The 19,785-nt window shown below is 49.3% G+C and overlaps 1 protein-coding gene across 8 annotated transcripts in view; it reads right to left on the bottom strand.

Moving 5' to 3' along the window:
• Positions 1-19,785, bottom strand: part of SMG6 (SMG6 nonsense mediated mRNA decay factor) — an 89,709-nt gene that overhangs the window by 65,280 nt on the left and 4,644 nt on the right. For 7 of the 8 annotated variants that reach the window (XR_014936518.1, XR_014936519.1, XM_015880518.3 and 4 more), the window contains exons 4-9: positions 19,509-19,619; positions 18,626-18,732; positions 17,464-17,542; positions 16,165-16,275; positions 15,306-15,518; positions 1,527-1,588 (exon numbers count right to left, since the gene is read on the bottom strand). Coding sequence is in view for 5 of the 8 variants with exons in the window: in XM_015880518.3 (XP_015736004.2) it covers positions 1,527-1,588; positions 15,306-15,518; positions 16,165-16,275; positions 17,464-17,542; positions 18,626-18,732; positions 19,509-19,619 (683 nt within the window). In the remaining 3 variants the exon portion in view is untranslated. The remainder of the gene's footprint in view (positions 1-1,526; positions 1,589-15,305; positions 15,519-16,164; positions 16,276-17,463; positions 17,543-18,625; positions 18,733-19,508; positions 19,620-19,785) is intronic. The other variant, XR_014936520.1, reaches the window with a different exon arrangement.

Raw genomic sequence — 19,785 nt, 5'->3', positions numbered from 1 at the left:
ATAGGTCCCTTGTATTTGGTAGCCCTGCAGAACGGAGCAGCTCTGCCAGCACAAAAGCGTTGCTCCCTCTCAAAGAGGCAACTTCCCTGGAGCTGAGGCACAGCCAGGGACTGAGAGCAGAATGATTGCCTCTAAAGACTTCCTAATTTTGAGAAATCTCAGACCACATCCAACATACGCAGCAACATCCTCATAGGGCAGATGGGCCACTGGGGATGGAGGAGCCCTTTGTGGGATGGGTCATTAGCGAGGAGATGGAGATTACTGCCATGGAATAACAAGAAGGAACAGTGAGGGCTTCCTCAGCCCTGCCAGCTGTGCCTGGATATTGCAGCACATCTGGAATGGCATGCAGTAACCCCACTGAGTTCAGAACCAGCAGGTCAAGAACCGAGCGGAAGCTTTTAATAATATACTTACCTGTGGTTTTGGGAACAAGATGGCTCAAAATTAACTCAACACCATCTTTTCCATACTTTATACAGATAAATTACCATAGACCCTGCCCAGAGAGGACTCAGCCATTCCTCACCTTTTACCTATTTTAAGCACGGAAGCTGTTTAGCAGGGCTGGACGATTTCTCTTCCTGTGTCATGTTATTACTTTCTAGTTCCCTTCTAAGTACTTCAGGGGATCTTCTGCCATTAAACATACTTGGGTTTTCTAAATGACTGTCCTGGGAAGCAACCGCCTCTAACACTACATCTTAATTTCACAAAAGTCTCGGGAGCCAAATGTGCAAGCAATCACTGCAACATCCCCATTAATCCCCCTGCTGGCAAATGCTCAGCCCAGAGCTCGGCCGTGAGCACAGCCTGGCAGAGCTGTGGACCAGCAGCTCCCTGGACGTTCTGCCCCACAGCACAGACATGCTGCCATCAACAAACCTAGTGTGGGGGCTCTGCTTCTGCTTACCACTGCTTTATGAAGGGTGCAAGGTCAAGCACGTGCCACACCAGAGAGCATGGAACAAACGCTGTGGCTTCAGGCTGCATCACGGCATCATTGCTGGTGTGCTGCATTCTTCTGCTTCCTCTCTCCAAGGAGGGGAGGATGACAGGCTCAGGGAACAGGCTGTCAATGGACAGCAGCTCCCAGCCCTGTGCTGTTTTGCCCCTGGGCTTTGTGCCTCACTGAGTGCTCCCAGAGCCACCACTGCACTGGCTGGGACTGAGGGTGGTGGGAGAGGAGGGGACAACACCAGAGATTAAAGTGGAAGGTGCACAGTTTGTAAGCAAAAAAGGGAGAAAAGAGCCTCCAGTCCCCACTGGGTGCACATCAGCTGGCTGAGCCTAGCTTGTGCCACAGGGTCCCAGTGCATGAGGCCTTGAGTTGGGGGGAGAAAACCCCAACACTAACCATTGTGGATTGCAGGGCGGGTAGGGAGAATAGGAACCAGGAGGCTAGGCCTGCAAGAATTCACACCCTGTGCCCTCAGCTCCAAACACAGCTTAGTTGCTAACAATATTAAATTCCAAAAAGACTTGTAATGTAGGAAAATAAAATAAACATCCTGCACACTTACCCAATCCTGGTAAACAGCTTCCCATGGGCATGGAGAAAACTGAGGATGAACCTTTTGTTCAGCTGCATGGGAAAAAAAAAAGAGAGAGAGAGAGGAGAAAACAATTAAACTCTCTCCGATTTCCTGTGAATTAAGAACGTCCCCAGTGACAGAAGAACCTGGCCTGGATGCTGGGGGTGGCACTGGAGATGGGAACCAAATGGACATGCCCGAACTCTTACAAACATCATGCACACAGGCGAGGGCAAGTGCCAAACAGCTGGATGAGAGCAGGGAGAGGGCGGTGGAGGCACAGCACCCTCTGCTGGGGTCGGGCTGATCGCTGCAGCCCCAGGCACTGCTCTGCTCCCTGAGCGGGGGACCCAGCGCTTCCCACCGATGGGAAAAAGCAAAAGGAAAAACAGAAGCGATTTGGTTCAGCGCTCAGCGGTTGCCGCAGAGGCTGGGAGCAGCCTCTGGTCAAGGCGGGGAGGGAAATCCTTGTTAACGCTTTGCTGCAGTGAGCTCAGCTGCAAAGTTCAGAGCTCGTTTGTGCCGTGTCGGTGCCACTTCCATAAGCACGGGGTTTGGGGGTGAGGTGTTACCCTTTCATTTAACCCCAGCCTTAAGCAACTGCAAAGAGGGAGCCCAGGTTTCTCAGGAAAGCCCCTGCAAAGCTGCAGCAGAGATGCTAGGCAGGGCTTGGCATTTCTAAGCAGTTTCTAGTGCAACATGGAGCAGAGTGGATGCAGGGGAAGCTGTCTCAAGCACTCTGTGTGATGGCAGCTTCCTGCCCCAATGAGGTCCAATAACACCAAAATCCAACTCGATTTGTTCCTTACTGCTGCTCCAGTAGCAAGCTGGGTTTTCCCCATCCTTATCTGAATAGCTCTGAAGAAGGCTGTGGGTGGCAGAGTCACTCTGCATGACCTTGGAGGTGGCTGTGTCACCCAGGAGCAGCCTGGCCCCTCTCATACCTTCTCTCCAAGAGGGAGCTTTCATCCAACGCCTGCACAGCCTCACCACGATGAGAAAAGCCAGACCCTGAGCACAGCACAGGGAGATGCTGACCAGCAACAACCCGGTCCAGCACCGCCGCTCCTCTCCCATTCACACATCAATTTTATACCCTGAATCCCTCTGCAAAGCACAGCAGCATCCTTTCCATTTCCAAGGGGGTCAGAGATACACAGAGAGAAGGAGAGCTGGCAGGAAGGGCAATGCCCAACCAAGTGGCACTGGGCAGAGCACAGGGCAGCTGCCTCCTGCCTGCATCTGCCCAACTCCCCAGCTCCCATCATTGTGCATGCAAGCAGCCTGGCGAGGTGCGACGGCTCAGTGAGGTGTAATTAACCCAGGCTGCAGTCCCAGAGGACCCATGCAGGAGAATGATGCCCTGCTGCAGAGTCGCTCCTGGGCCATGTGCGAGTTTCAACATAAAATCTGTCTCATAAAACAAGCCAGACCAATTAAACTGGCCCCCGCAGCAAGGGGTTCTTGCTTACTCACTATTTTACTGCTGCCCTAAAGAGCCCTTTTCCACTGGAACCTGACTTTATTTGCCACCATTTTATTAACTCTGCAGATGAAACCCAAAGAGACTGGGGAATACTGGGACAGCTGAGCTAAGCCCTTATTCACTTTGCCAGCAATGTAAGGACGGCTGTATTTCTACCATCCTCTTTAAGACACCAAGGCAGCTCAGAGCTTCAAAGGCAGCACACATACAGAAAACAAGAAATAAGGACACCAGTCCTTTCCCAGGCCCACACGAAGCCCACAGCCCTGAGAACTGCAGCACTTTACCATCAGCAGGAGAGAAACCAAACTCCCCACTGTGAATGGAAAGTGCCCCTGCATTCACCCAGAGACAGCAGCAGGACCCAAAGACCTGTGCTAAATCCATTGGAAGCTCCCAGCTCAGTCTCTTCATCATCAATCCCAAGGACATCACAGGAATCAGTGCTGAATTGGGACATGCAGATGTGCATACATAAATACAAGGTATTTTTCTAAAGGAAGCAGGATGCACACCTTCAGGAATGAAGCGCATTTTATCCCTCGAGCCAGCTTCAGCAAGCAGCAGCAAGCCCAGGCTGAGACCTGTGTGCCCCAGTGCTGTGGCACCACATGCAGGCACCTCTCATGCTTGTTTCATCACTTTTCTCTCACAGCCTCAAGGTTTTGATGAGCTCATCACTTAACTTTGGACCTTTCATCTCCGAGTTCACGCCAGGGCCACGGGCTGCTTTGACTGGGCTTTTCTCCGAATGACTCTTTCCCTGGTGACTCACCTGCCCCTCGCTCTGCAGGAGCCCTCTCTGCTCCTCCTGTCAAATGCTGCTTCTCACGGCTGGAGGGAAACAGCGACTTCCACTGAGCAGCCCACAGCAGGGAGGAGGAGGAGGAAGTCCCACCACCCGCTGTTCTGCATTCGCACAGCGGACAGGAACACTTCCCCAAAGCCTCGCTCAGCTGCCCAGAGTCCTGTTAGCAGGAGGCCTGCACCAATGCCATGGCTTCATCTGACTCACTGCGCAATTCAAGAGTAGGTCCCCTCCAAGGGATTCCTCAGAACGGTCCTATTGCCCATGTTGGGATGTAGGGCTCCCTCCACACATCACTGCTCTGCTCCTTGGGGGAGGTCCCAGTCGGTCGCTTGGGATGAGCCCACCAAGCAATGTTGATGCATCAATGAAACAACGTCAAAAAAGAGACTTTGTCCCTTCCAGCTGAACAGCGGGCATCACTGATATGGAAGTTATGAGCATATAGTGAAGGCATTAGTTATAAAAACAAACCAGCTGTCAAGGAGAAGAAGGGGTCCCTGCACACAGTAGTGCCTGAAGCTGAAAACAGCTGTTTCGGCTGTCATGAGTCAGCATGTGCAGACAGACTAAATCCACCTGGGAAGAAGCAACCTCACAAGAGGAAGCAATCCACTGCTGCTCGGGGAGCATTCACACACCACACCTCCAACCAAAGTGGATTTGTTGCCATGGAAGAAATCAACAGTGACTAACAACTCCACTCCGAGCACCTCAATGCACAGATAGCAACAGCCAGCTCAAATCACAGCAGCCACGACGAGGAACATCCTGACAGTGCACCACAGAGCAGAGGCAATCACACAGCTGAATGGAAGGTCTGGCATGGCTCGAGCCAGAAACGAAGAGAGCAAGACCCAACCTCAAGAGACTGCGCCATGATTAGAAAGGGTTGAAAACGCCTCCCACCCTCGTGTAGAAACACAGGAAATGCCACCAGGGTGCACAGGAAAAGGAGTGCCACGAGGCGGGCCGAGAAGCAGAGCCATGGACCCATTTGGCTCACTGCAGGGAGTGCACAGAGTTTGGCACCTGAGCATCAGCCCCAGCTGTGAAGGAGGCACCAAATAAGGGAAGGATTCTGGAGCAGCGACTCCTGGGGAAAAAAAGCGTTTCAAGTTAAAAATTGTTACTTCAGGTTTGGAAGTAAATTTCAGGATCTGGTCTTTATCAAGCGAGGCAAACTTTCTTCAACATCAGCAAAGCATCTGTGGAGCAGAAAGCAGTGTCAGAGTCAAAATAGGCTGCAAAAGACAAGTCCATTAATCAAGAGACCAGATGCAAAACTGCCTGCAACGAACACGCTGCCTCCGCAGGAGTGGAAGGGGCTGGAGCACTGCGGGATGCTCCCCAAAGTCTGGGGTATCCTCAGTGATGAGGGGTTGGGACACAGACCACAGAGCCACGCAGTTCAGCTCCAAAACACGTACCACACTCATCCCAAATATTTGCATGGTTTCTTGGGCAGCCAAGGCTTTTCCAGGCACAGCTTCTTTGCTGGGAATCCAGGCACCTCAGGCATGCCGGACCTCCCTCCCAGCTCCAGGGCTGGATATCTCACATTGAACATTATTGCTCCCCTACGTATCCTTCAGCTAAATGCCAGCCCAGCTCTTAGCCCACGCCATCCTCACCCCACAAGGCCCAGCTCTGGCTGCTGCTCCCCATGGCAGTATCTCAGTGCAGCAGCATTGAGCATAGATTGCTTCCTGAAACCCAGGATGCTGCAGAATTCCTCTTCATATATCACCTGCAAATGCATACAGATACAGAGCTTCACTTGGCTTCTCCTGGCCACGTGTTCTAGTGCAGGTATCTGTTTAGCAGTGCAATGTCCTGCCCTGAATTGGATTCATTTTTGTAGCAAGAAAAGCAACTCCAGTGAGAGTCCCAGTTCTCAAACATGAGAGACCATACGATTGAAAATCCAATTTACTATGACGTGGAAAAAAGAGGGAACCCTGATGTATCGTGGCCTTGAGGCACAGAAAACTCATTTACAGGTTAAGAAAATTTGATACGCTCCTGCAGCTTCCTGATCTTTTGGGCTGCAGCAGCTGTGGCTCTAAGACACATCTTATGGCTTTACGAGTTACAAGGCAGCATCCCAGCAAGAGAAAAAGAGGCAGTAAGGAAGCCCTTCAGCACAGCCGATGAGCTTTTGATTTATTCCCCTTCATCACTGCAGGAAGCAGGTGAGATGAGAAACATAAGCAAGAAAATGGTGCGTGTTAGTAATGCAGAATTGAGTGATGGTGACTTCGCTGTCTCTGAAACAAATACCTGGCCTATAAGGACGTTTGATATGATTTAATCATGAAGCTATTAGTAGCACATTCAATTTACAGAAAACAGGTCAGCTTGAGTGTTTATATGCATGTGATTTTGTTTGCGACCAGACCTGTATCTAAGCTGCTTGTAGAGCATTTAAATCAGCATCATGCAATGTTCTCAGATAAAAAGAACAGACTAAATGCAGTATATGGTGATTCAATAAGTTAAAACCTGATCGAATTAACATCTTCAAAAGCAGCAGCCTTCAGGGAACCCTCACTAAACTGGATTTGAAGAGGTCAGCAGAGGCTTTCCACCAGCGTTGCTATCAGTGAACTGAAAGTAAATCCAGTCGCCAACTGCCTGTGGTACAAAGGGAGCAATAAGCACTGATGGTCACGGTGCATTCACATGAGGTTATTATAACAGTTTCATAATCCGGGTTTTTCCAACGCTGAGTGCCACATCATACATCTCACATGGTGGAAAAATCAGCCTCCTGGGCCAGCTCCCATAGAAAGGCTTTAAGGGATTCCCAGAACAACGTCCAGCAGAAGGGTTAACACATCCCTCGCACAGGGCAGGCACTGGACAGCACATTTACATCTATATACGGCACTGGTGAGACTGACAGTGAAATACCACATCCAGTTCTGGTGCCCTTGTTTTTAAAGAGATGCTGAAAAACTGGAAGAGGTCCAACAAACAGCCATAAAAGCGATTCAAACACTAGAAATAATGTCTTGCAGTGAAAAGAAAACACAAAACTTAAACAGCTCAATCTGTTCGGTGTATCAGGAAAGCCTGGGAGGTGGTTTGATTGCAGTGTGCAAAGCACCTCTGTTGCATTTAAAGGCCCTTTATACACTAGCAGAACTGCAAAGCAAGAGAAGAAATGAGAAACGTGCAGTGTGGAAATAAGGCACAAACGTTTCAGAAGTGGTGCAGTTATCACTGGAACAAACTCCCCAGGAAGAGGGTGGACTCTCAAGGCTGGATGTCTTTCTGGAAGTTTTGCTTTAGCCAAACACAAGTTATTTGGCTTCGTATTGGAGTAGCCGGGTGAAATTTAAAGACCCGTGATATACAGGAGATCACACCAGATGATCTAATGGTCCCTGCTGGCCATAAACTCTATGAATCTATGCAAACATGCCAGAGAGGGTCCTCAGCTGAGATATCAAGTTAACTTTCAGCACAAAACTCTTCACGAATTGGCTCTGGTGCTGCAGGTCATTTAGGATACAAGCTCAGCTCTTCCAGGCTGCATCTGGTTAAGCACTGAGAGATGACCCAGGCAGCGCTGCTCTGTCCAGCAGGTAAGGCAGGCTGCATGCTGTGCGCTGAAGCGGCTCCAAGCAGCAAAAGCAGCTCGTACTCAAATACATACTGTTTGCCAGGAGTGAACAGCATCCTCTTCCTGCGATAGAAAACTGACACTGAGAAACGTGCGATGAGTTCAGGCCATATGAAATCTCCTGTTCACGTAGCTCAGGGTGTTGTCAGCCTTCTTCGCTATTCCAGGGCAGGTTATTTGTGGGGTCAAGCACAAAGTGGGGAGATAATGGGAGAGATTAAGAATGGCGAGGATAGAAAAGTATAACTCTAACAGGAGTTAGGCCAACAGAGAAGACATTTGGACAATGGGCTGAGAAGAGGCAGAGCCTTCCAGAAGGATGACAGAGTCATCAGCAGCAGCTTGCCATGCTTCTGCTCTCCCAGCTGTGCTAAGCAATGAGGGACAGGGCGGTGGCAGCCAGGCTGAGCTCAGCACAGCTCCCATGGGACAGAGCTGGGTCCACGTGTGAGCATCACACAGCTGTCCTGCTGCATTCGGATACATCCGGAGCCTTTGCTCCTACCTGGAACAGTGTAATGCAGGGCACTCAGGCATCTCCCTCTCCACTCTGAACTGCATGGCAATGAAATCTGCTGGGGAGGAAGAGTAGAGCCAAGGACAGAGGAAATGACACAGATTCCAGCAGGTTCCACTCCCTGATCCTCCGGAAGGAAGTTTCTTTCCGAATATCCACCTCCACAGTGGATACGGAATCTGGCTGGAAGTGCCTCATTCGACACTGGAAAGAAATAAATATTCCCCGTGGCAGAAATAAGGGTTTGACTGTGGAATATGAGATGCCAACCCAGTCAGTGTACAACAGAAAAAGTCAAACTGGGCCAACATCAGACGGAGATCAAGGTTAGACTAACAAGAAAGGCTCAAGAGCAATCACTGCCTAACAGCCCTCACCCTGCTCTGGGAAATTTCCCAGTCCTGCTATTAGACATTTTACTTCCTTTACCAGAGCTGCCAATTCCTGCAGCATTCTTGTCTGAAGTGCAAACCCTCCCTTCCCAACACCGCTCTGCAGCGCCTGGATCATCCAACCCACTGCTACGAGAAAGGGCTTGTGTGCAGCAGCAGGAGGGGGTTTGGTTACACACAAATCCCTGGCTGATCAGCACCAGCAGGAGAGGAAATGAGGAAAGAGTGACTGACAGGGAATGGTGGTTTCTGGCTGACTGTGCTTGGTTTTAGGGTATGAGAAGCCTGTTGGAACTTGAAGCTTTGCCCCCCTACTCCGCACAGCCTCTCTGAGCACTGGGATACAGCAGAGCCCCTCACACAGGCATAAGCCATTGATGTCTTTGTAGGGCTCCCACCTCTGATCCACCACCCTCCTTCCACACACATTAACACCAGATGCTCGTTATGGGAAGGAGAACACATCAGCCTTTCTCCCCTTCATGTAACATCAGACCCTGCCTTGTTCTTCACAGTCAGATAAAACCACCAACATGGCCTAAAAATAAATAAAATAACAATAATAAAAATCAACACCAACTTCTGGAAACTCTTACCCGTAGCTTAGCCTCACTATCAGGGTAGTGGCTAAAGGTCAGGTTGTGCTGGAAAGCAGCACATGGGTTCTACATGACACGCACACTCTATGAGGTAACCGGGCTCTATGAGCAGTGCTGAGCATCAATGGGAGATCTGTAGGGTCTTGTTCTGCCTCGTGCTTTTTTGGTTGGATTGCTAACGCGTAAACCACAGCTGAGGAGGTTTTTAGAAGTTCAAAACGATCAGTGTTTGAAAGAAGTGCAAGCAGAGAGGGTGCACAACTGGTCGGCAAAAATGTCAGCGCTGGTTGCATGGCTGAATGTCACGTCTCAAACCCAGAGAGGCTATGAGTGTGGTTTTAGTGTTTAACCAGCTTCAACTGCAGCCTGGCACTCTTTTACTTCCTCTGCACTGAAGGCTCCTCACTGCTGGGGGAAAGAAACCAATCTCACCGCGTGAAACCAAACGGCTAGAGTAAAAATAAAGCCCTGAGGTGGTTTGGTGACCTGAGGTCATATTAGGAGGTGGAGGGGTTGCTGGCTGGGGAAAGCACTCAGAAATACTCACGCTGCCAACCAAGAAAGAGATTGCAAGAAAGGAGGCAAGGCAGAGAATCAACACGAGTCCAGCACTAAAGAGGTTGAGACGCCTCTTTTGCACGCTACCAGCTCCCCCGTGCTCAAAACAGTTTGTAAACCGTTTCCTAAACACAAAGGGGAAAAAAAAAAAACCCAGACCTAGTCCTGACCTCCACGAATGAGTAACCAAACCCAACTGCTTCCTGCCAGCTTGTGGGGGTGAGAAATGGAGGCTGCTGGGCAGGGCAGATGGAACTCCGGGTTTCTCCCTCTCAAGTACCGCTTTGGGCATAAAAATTAGGGATTCAACATCTCCCGCTGCCTTTTCACGTGGGTGGTGGGTAAAGGAGAGGAATAAGGAGGGGCAGCCCTCTGTTGGCTACTAGTGCTCAACATTCCCAACCCTGCAGAGTCTCTCTGTGCCATAGGAGAGGCTCAGAAGAGGACTACAGCACAGCCAAATTTCGAGTCAAATACAAGGCAACAGAGCAGCAAGCAGCAGGCTGGAGGGGAAGCACTGCCCTCCCCTGACAGTAAGGGCAGACCATTCTGCACCAGACCGCAGACAGCATCACTATGTCGCATACTAGAGAGCACCTAAGCGTAGACAAACTTCCTGATCTAAGAGCAGCTGCCTTCCTGCAATAAGGCGCTGATGGCAGCCTGACCCACCGCCCCACTGTGAGACCTTGGGTATACCCTGCAGTGAGAGAAACCCAGCCCCTGCGTCCCCTCCCTTTGGGGACACACCTATGTCACCGCTCTGGTGCGGCTTGAACATATAACAGGCATGAGAAAAGGCTTCAGCAGAGAGCACTGCTGGTCCCATGGTTTCTATTCCCTCCACTCTCTGCACATGTGTGCAATGCTGGGTGTAAATAATGCATACGAAAGTTAGACTGTGAGCTTTCAGAGCACTGTGCAAGCATGCAGGGTTACCCTTTGCATCTCAGCAGTGAAAGGAAGGCAGGCAGTGAATGCAGACCCTGCTGTATTGCATGCCCATGCTTTCACACTGCCAGAAGTGCCACCCAGCCATACTGGACCCATCAGCCGGCAGCAGAACGGGGGGCAGATGCCTCAGATTAATGAGCCTCCCAAGTGGCTTCTCGTCCACCTGTACAGAAGAGCAGCCATCATTACAGCGATACATCATTTCCACTTCAGCCTGTCATTAATTTCTAGTTGCGTATAATGAAAAAGCTGACAGCAAAAGGAGCTGCTCTCAAACAGGGATGCTTCTGTGGGGTATCTGCACGAGGTAAGCTGGGCTCAGCTCACATCACAGCAGCCTCTCCACAAACCAGACACTTCTAGAGACTGCAGGCAGTGTCAGTAGGGCCACCCCAACACTGAGCACAGGTCACTACTGTTACTCAGTGTGATCAGCCCCAGCACAGGACAGGCTGATGGAGCGCAATGGCCAGAATCCCCCACCAAAACTTCTAATGGATAAACACAAGTTCTGATCCTCCTGCTGCCCCAGCAGTGCTCCTCTCCATATGTAGAACCCCAGAGGGAAAGCTGCACTGCCTGAAACCAGTTGGGAGAAGGAGCCAGTCCAGAGCAGCTGCTGCCCAAGAGGAACAAGGACACAGGGGAGAAACAACAAACACAGCCACAGAAAAACGGATGTGAAAAGTGCAGGAGTTGACTGGGACAGTGACCCTATTCCCAGCTAATAATACGTGCCCTCCATCAAGGCGGTGCCTTAGGCAGCCCCCAGGAGCGCAGTTGTTCCCTGTCTTCCTCCTGCCTTGGACTATGAATAGGCTGCAGAGGTGTAAGTGGACACAGCATTCATGGTGTACAGACAAATGGTGTCACATAAAGCTAAGCATGGGAGAATAACTAAGAAAGAAAGTGAGAATCTTTGCAAATATCTTATCTTGGAAAGAAAGAAAAGAATCACAGCCAAAGCTATTAAAAAGATAACTCCAAGCAGACACTGCCATACAAGTTCTCAGTTGTCTAAATCCAGACCTGGAGGGAAAAGAAGAACAAGTCTCACAATCTCCCCTGCTTTAAGAGCGGCCTCATCCTTCTCCCAGGCTTCAGATAGCGGATCATCTCCATGCATGCCTAACACTCATCTCATACTCTAAGACTTGGTAGATGGAAGCAGCCGATGGGCTCCAGAGGAAAACAGCACCATTCACCCCAAAGAAAATACAAACACTCAAAGGTACACACTGCTTACAGCTCCAACATAAGTTTGGGTGGTCCTGTGTGGAGCCAGGACTTGGACTTGATGATTGCTACGGGTCTCTTGCAACTTGGGATATTCTGTGACCCTGTAAAAAAGGGTTGTTGCTCTGAGAGCACCCAGCACCAGGTAAAAGCAACACTTCTGTTCCTAACCAGCAGGCTGAGCACAAACAGTTCCTGCACCGATGCACAGAGCTGGGAGAGCAGATCTCAGCTCTGGTCTCAGCTTTCCTAGGAGCTTTTTGGGTGGCTCTACCAACTTTCTGATGGCTCTGCAAGACAGAGCCCAGGAGGTTTAATTCTTTAATGATTCCAAAGCATTCAAACATCTGGAGAGAAGTATTATTCAATTACTGTTATGCCAAGGGAAAACCTCACTTCCATTATCCCAGCTGCAACTATGCAGTAATCTTTATTAGTGCACTCATGCTACGTGATAACATTAGGAAGTATCTACTGCAGAGCATGGGCAGCAGGCAACTGCAACTGTGGGAACCGTAACTCAGCGTTTCCTGACAGAGGTGATTAAAATCTCAAACTTAGTGTAATATTAACACTTTCTCAAGAGACTGACAGCACATTTGCCCTGTTTACTTTACCAACTCACAGCCTGCGCAGTGAGCTGCAGACAGTACTATCACGTTTAAGATCAATATAGACCCAAGGCAAACGAAACCAGGGGCACAGAACAAGTAGGACCCAGCTCTCCGGTTCACTCTGCCTTATCCAGCAGTTTATTAGGAAAAAGAAAAAGGAATAGGGCTGTCCAATATAGCTGCCCACTGATTCTGCCTCCTTTTTTGCTTTTCTTAGTGGATTCCTACACAAAATTGGGTAAGCAGGGCACCGGGTCACCCTGAACTCTCAAGTCGCTGCACACCTAGAAGTACATAACATACGAGAGACCACAGAAAACAGCCAAGAGAAAAACAGAATGAAACTCCAAAAGGCTGCAGATGTAACGGACAAACCCTAACCACAGAAAGGGAGGCTGCAACCCAAATGCTTCTCCTGTCCCACGCCTTCCATGCCAGCACTGCCAAATGGTTACTGGGAAGATGCACGTCTCTTGGTGTAGACAGGTGGCACATGCTTCCAGTTCTCCATCTTCCTACAATAACAGGACATAAAAAACTGTGGAAGAAGCAGCTATGTCAAACCTCTACCTAAACAGAGAGCGCCAAGGCAAAATTGCCAGCCTTGCACACCATCTGTCTCCATCACAGTGATGACTGCAGCATGAACCGCCCTTCTGCAGCCTTGCGGTCATACTTTATTTACTCCTTTCAGCTAACTTCTAACCCTGAAGTAAAGCTGCCTTTATATAGGGCTAAAGAGGGAGGGGAAAAAAAACGAGCACCACAGCACCATGCAAGTATGCATGGAACAGACTGACAGATACAGAGTGCAGATCTGCAGGTCCCAAGAGGGATGCAATCAGCATCTCCCTGCCCAGCTTCTCCCCACACCTCTGCCTGTATGCAGGCAGAGCTGTTGGGTTCTATGATCACGTTGCATCTGCTCCTGAAAGCTGAACACTTTCCCATTTTATCCTATACAACTCCCTTCTTTGGCTCAGCAACAGCTGCCATAAACACTGATGCCCGAGGAGCTACCTGTAGGTCCCAACTATCAGAATAGATGAAAGAAAGCAGCTTCAGCCCTTTCAAGAGCTAAAACCAAAAAGGAAGGTACCAGGAGGCAGAGACACAGTTTAGACTCATTTCCCTATGATGACACGCAAGCACTGGCACACTTCCCCTGGGAGAAGCACAGTTCCCTTCTGTCCCAGACCACATGGGGAATGTGACTGCTGGGGCCGTGGGGGCAGAGGAGCTGCCAGGACCAGGGCTGCTGCCTCCACTGGCCCAGGCAGGGCCTTCAGAGGCCAAACAGTGCCACACAGTGGCAACATGCAGGTTCCTCAGCTCCTCTCCAGCCCCCTGAAAGCACAGAAAAGCCTCCTAAATCGCTGCAGCTTTTTTAATCCGGCCCCCAGCTTCAGCACACGGGAACGTGGGGAGTGATGCAGATGTAAGATTTCTTCCTCACCTGGTTATTTTTAACCCAGGTCAGTTTGGTGACACAGTCACGGTTCAGCTCCATAAACAGCTGTATCAACTACATGAGTGGAGCAGTGCACTGCAGCCTAAGTAGAAAAATCTCGGCTGCAAAGAGAACACAGCACCCAAACCTGCGCCCTCCACTCCCCCTGCCCTTTTGCTTTTGAGTTTCTGGTTTGCAGCCTCTCAGTGCCAGTGAGAGAACCTTTCCATGAGCCAATATTTCAAACTGATGAAGAGATGAAGAGTTAAGGGTAGTAATCAGCTGAACACGCATTGCCAGTGGCCTGTGCTTCAGAGAGCACAGACCTCACACAACAGGGCAAGGGCAGGCTCTAACAAACAGCATCGCACTATAAACGATCAAACATCACTGCCCCCCACTCTGCTAGTGGCTAAACTACCTCACATGGCAGTACTGCAGAAGAGAAACTCCCAGTGCCTCAAAAAACACTCACAGCTTTTTATGTAAAAGCTCTGCATCAATGATTTATAGAAACCCTAAAGCTTGGCACATTCCTTTCAATGATGCTGAGGCAGCAAAGGTCTCCAGAAGAGAAGCTGAGGAGAGGGAAAACAACCGAGGGCAGTAACATCCAAAAAATGCTGCTGCAGTGTGCCAGAGCTTATCTTTCAAAGCCTTAAGACTTCACCCCAGTTCCACCCAGCTGAAGTCACAAACTAGTTATAAAAGTGCAATCATATTTGAGAAGCTCCGGGCCCCGCAGTATGCAGAGAAGGCCTTCCCAGCTCTCCTAAACTCGCATCCTTAACAGCCATTTTAGGACAGGCAGTCCTGAGCTCCCTGGCAAGTCCTCTTGCAGGCCGCATGTGCCAAAGCAATGTGAGGATTCCTAGAGGATGAGCTTCCAACCATCATTGTCTTTGCCTACATTCCAGTGCCTGACAAACAGAGTTCGCCCGGGCTCCTTTTACAAGGTACACAGCTCAAACAGACTGATGAGAGATGCTGCCAGTCACATTTTTAATCCTTACAGAAGAAACGAGAGAGTCTGGCCTCTCAGCAGAACAAGTAATGCAAATACAACACTTACCCTGGAAATTAAAACCACAGTTTTCACATTCCCAATGCAAACTTCTAACCGCCTGGCAATGGGACAAATGACCCGCTTCCATAACATGCAGTAGAGCTACTTGGTCACCGTTAACCCTGGTCTCCAGCATCTGACCTCATTTCCCCACCGGCAACCTCACCCAAGTTAGAGCCTCCAGAAGAGGCATTTTCTGCTTCTTCTGTTTGTGCCTCTCCTATTCCATATCAGCCACACCAGCACACGCTGCCAAGAAATGGATGGTAACAACATGCTTTCAACATGAGAGGCACGAGGTCACCAACTCCTCAGCCTGACCCATGCGCAGCTCCCATAGGGGAAGCCAAAACACTGGAAAATTTAGCAACAGGAAAGCAAAACAGATCCAGTGTCATTCCACTGCATTCCAAACACATGACACCAAAGCCAGCAGCCTCCTCCTGCAGTACTCACATCGCTGGGGCTGAGGTTCCCAAGACCATTGTCCTGCTCAGAATCTCTGCCGGATTCGTGGCCCTGAGAGGAACGGGGGTGGGAAGGATGGATCCAGATCTCCAGCCGTGTGGCATCATCTCCAACCTGTCGCATCGTGGACTTCTTGCCCTTCCCTCGATGGCTGGGGCTCAGCTCCAGCACCTGGTGTTTCTTCTGCTCCATCTGCTCTGCCTGTGCAGATAGGACATGGTTAGATCATCCAGGGATCAAAGTTCAAGAAAAACATATCATTTTATTTATGTGGAGAAACTGGCTCTCGTCCCAGCTTAAAAACCACTCAGTAACTCATTGACAGGTCCAGAATTTGGTTTCTGACACTATAGGAGAGTGCAGATGAGAGATTTTATTTTAAACTCTGTCTGCACTATGGGAGAGGGAAAGCTGGATCCAGTTCCTAGCAGTGTTTAACAGCCAACACGCTGCATCTTTGAGGCACAAAGGGACTGCAGCTTCTCCTTCCTACCTCTATGGGACACCTATGGGATAAGGCAACTGTCAAACTGCACGCTGAGGTCATGCAGCAAACCACAGCGACCTCCAGCCCTTACTGAGCTCGGCTGCTTTATAGTTTGTGATGCAGAATTAAGAGATTCAGCTGCCTAAACAATCCCAAAAACTGACTGTGGAGTGGCAGAAAGATACCATCACTGGAAGACTTCCTTTTTCTTCCAACTCCTAACATGGAATTTCTTACAAGTAAGACATGTATGACTCCAAGACCGAAAGCAATCATCACTCTTCTCCCCAGGTTGCAGCTCTCCAGCTGCAGGTCAGCTCAGGCAGCTGCAGCATCCCGCAGCCCAGCTCCAAGACTCACCTTGCGTTTTGTCTCTTCAAACAGACTCATGAGGCTCTCCTTGGCTGTGAGGATGGGGTTACTGGCTGCCAGACTGCGCATGTAGTAGTAGACGGCATCCAGCTTTCTCCTCTGCAAAAACACAACCAGACTCAGAGCTGTCTCTCATTCTAAGAACTCAGGGCAAAGCCCCCACGCCATTCACCTGCCACGTTCCTCAATACACTTTCCTTCTCCCTCAGCAGTGCCTGGGAGACAGATATTCACAGAGTAAGAGCAGCCCTACAAACAAGCTGGACCTTGACTTCTCCATCCACATTCATGTCTATCTACAACACTCAGCACAAGCATTTCACCAGGGTTAGAGAGGGCAGCTGACATGCCATCAACCCAGAAGCTCACACAAAAATCTCTCAGCAGACAAAGCAATAAAGGACATCAGTATAAATACTGAATTCCTGACAGTTCAGAAAAAAAAAAGCCTCCTTTCAACATTGTCATGAATATGGAAATTACTCCACAGAGGTCCAGGAATATGGGAAGTTTTGCCAGACTCCTGCCTGTGGTCAAGGATGCTTCTCCTTATCTCAGCCTGCCACTCAAGCCACCTCTCAGCATCTGTTCTCCCACAGCCCTGCCACAGGGAATAATGCGAGACATCACTCCTTGAGTTTTATACCATCAAGACCCACAGCCATTTAGGGCCTTAGAGAACACCACAGCAGGGCAGGACACTTGGCTGCCTTAAGTCCCACTTGGGGAGTCAGAAAAGTCATTCCCAGCCAGAAGGAAACCGCATTTCTAAACCCTGCAGTTCTGAACTGCCGTTCCAAAAAAACATCTTTTCAGTGCTGTAAATGAGAGGCTCCTTAGTTGCCCCCCCATGCCCCAGGTTGATGCCCCCATTATCTGATACAGACCTTCCTTGAAACAAGCTTTCCTGTGTGGCTGGAGGAGCCAGCAATACTAAAACCTAAGAAAGCTGCATGTCAATGTCACTTAGACTAGTCAAGTAGAAAAATCTCATGCAAAACCTTAAATGCAGCCCACTTCTAATGCGAGTGCTCTCTCAACAGCCCACAGAGCAGTCCCCAATACACAGACAGCCTGGGGCAGTAACGTGTATCTAACAAAGCAGTCTGAAACCAACAGCTGGAATCCACTGAGCTCACCCTGCCATCAACTTTATTTTTTCTTCAAAACAAAAAACATCTGGAAAGCACTGCCTTAAACAGTGTCTTTCTTCACCAGATGGAATCCCACAGCCTTCCCAAGGGCTCTTCCTGTGCTTGCTACATCCTCGCATGATGGACACCTTACCGTGTAGATGGCCAGGAGTGCCAGCTGGTTGTACGGGCGGCCGTTTTTGGGAGCAATTTGTTGAGCCTTCAGGTACCAGCTGAGGAATGGAAGAACCAGGGATAAAGTTACTGAAAGGACATCAGGTTGCCTTCCTCGCAGTGGAAGGCACAAAGTTCCCTCTGCAGCACTGGCAGCACAGCACTGAACAGGCCCTTTGCACAACTGCCCTCTGCCTGCATGAGTGTGCACAGCTAGTAAGTCTGTACCCAGTGCAGAGAGGCAGAATCAGGGCACAGGACAAGAGGGAGAGGCAGACACAGCTGGAGAAAGAAATGTTCTTGGCTCAGCCTGAAGATGAGCATTTAGCCAGCTCCACTAAGCACCGTCTCCAGTGCAGCTTCAGGCAGAAAACAGGCTATTTGCAGAACACTTTTTTTCTCCTCCCCCCCTTTTTAGCCTTTTTGGCAGCTGGGACCAAATCTTCCTGGCTGCTTAGCTCATTATTTAATTATCCCAGAAGAAGGGGCATCCTTTAGTAAGCAGCCCATTCCTCCCTCCTATTTCCCCTCTCAGTTGTATTATCCAGCTTATTTCATGCCACACAAATCTGTCAACGCTGTTCAGATGCATAATGAACATGATGTGCTCCTTCCAGCCCTGTAAGATATCAGTGTACTCTATTATAGTGCTCACTTCATAAATGGGCAGCTTTCCCCACTCTATACTGGAACCTTCCATGGGTTTCAGGGCCACCATTCTTTGCTCCAGAAAAAAAACAGATCAGAAAAAGGACTGTATGCCAGGCAAAACGAGAGTGATAGAAAGCAACAGGTGCCAGTAACTTCTGATGCAGTCAGAACATATGGGCACATATGGGAATCTCTCCTAGCTGGAAAGCTAGCAGAAAATAAATCAGTTTGCCAGCCCCAGAAGCATAAACACTCCCTGCTGCAGGATCAGCACAGGACAACTTCCACAACACACAGCTGGAGGAAGATGGATCTGCTGGGCTGCTTTTGGGATAGAAAAGCAGTTCAACTATACCATTAAGTTACACAGGACTGCAATGCAATAGGGAGGCATGAAAAGACTCCTTTGGCTAGAGGCAAGCTTAAGATGCATCCCTTGTAACTAGATAAAGGAAGAGCTTTGTACAGCCCTGGGGTGAAGAACACAATACCTGCGTGCCTTTCCATAGTTTGCAGTGTCATTTGCTTGTTCTCTGTATCGACAAATGTCCCCTTGACAAATCATACACCTCTGGGCACTGATAAGTGCATACTTCACCTGGAAGAAAGCATTCAGTATGTCACGTGGGAGCTGCTCATCCCAACTCACCTTAACACCCTGTGAGCTCATGGGAACTGTGAAGAGCTAAGAGGAGATCACTGACAAACTGAAGGTCACAAACAAAGACTGCAGAACACTAAATGACAAGGCTCAGGGGCACTGGTTCAGCATTAGTAAGGGCAACCCAACTCCATAAATACCTACTCCCTTACAGCAACATCTGAGCACTCACTCAGAGGAAGTAGGTTTCAGAATGTGTGGTTCATTCAGTCCGTGACAAATGTGAGGAAGACAAATTGGTTAAAACAAACACATCTGTCTGGGAATGGAGTCTGACTAAAATATCCTCTTCCAGCTGTCCTCACACCTGCACTCACAGCTCAGGGCAATCACTGTCATGCATCAGAGAGAGTCCAACTGTTAGCTTTCCTCATTCGTTTTTCTGAACTCCACATAGAGAAGTAAGAGTCATTCAGTATCTAAGGCCAAGCCAGGATACTTCTGACACTTCCTTCTCCTTATTAGACTTAGTCAAATAGATGATACAAAAAGACAAGTTCTTTCTTTGCAAAGGAAGCTGAGAAATGTTAACGCACTGGAGTTAGTTCAACGTGTTCTCTAACAGCTGAGATTCCTTGCAAACACACTGCTGTCTATCCTGAGTTCAGCTGCCCACCTCTTGGCAAGGGCAACATGCTGAGTCCAACACACACTGCATACCATGAACCAGAGGAGAAACTGGAAGAGAAGGCTCCAGGAGAAAGCCAACCTACCATTTTCCGTAGAGGCTTACAACGGATGGCCATCCCATCCATATAGTCCTCCAGCTTGAACTGGTACGACACCTGCAGCTTCTGGAGTAGGCCATCAAAAAAGGAAGTGCCCTGCAGAACACATGCATTTGGTTGGTATAATTTTTCCAAAGATGAGCAGAAAATCTTAATAATGTCCTTTAGGTATTGCAGGAAAGGTCCCCCTCCCTCCAGTTTGGGCTGTTCTCTTCAGAAAGCAATAAGGAATCTCCAGCTTCAGTTTTTCAGGGCCAATCTA

Source organism: Coturnix japonica, chromosome 22, assembly GCF_054131305.1.
Source record: "Coturnix japonica strain WE chromosome 22, WE-NBRP24, whole genome shotgun sequence".
Classification (NCBI taxonomy): Eukaryota; Metazoa; Chordata; class Aves; order Galliformes; family Phasianidae; genus Coturnix; species Coturnix japonica.
The sequence above is the reverse complement of the archived record's forward strand: the minus strand, read 5'-3'. Positions and strand labels throughout refer to the sequence as shown.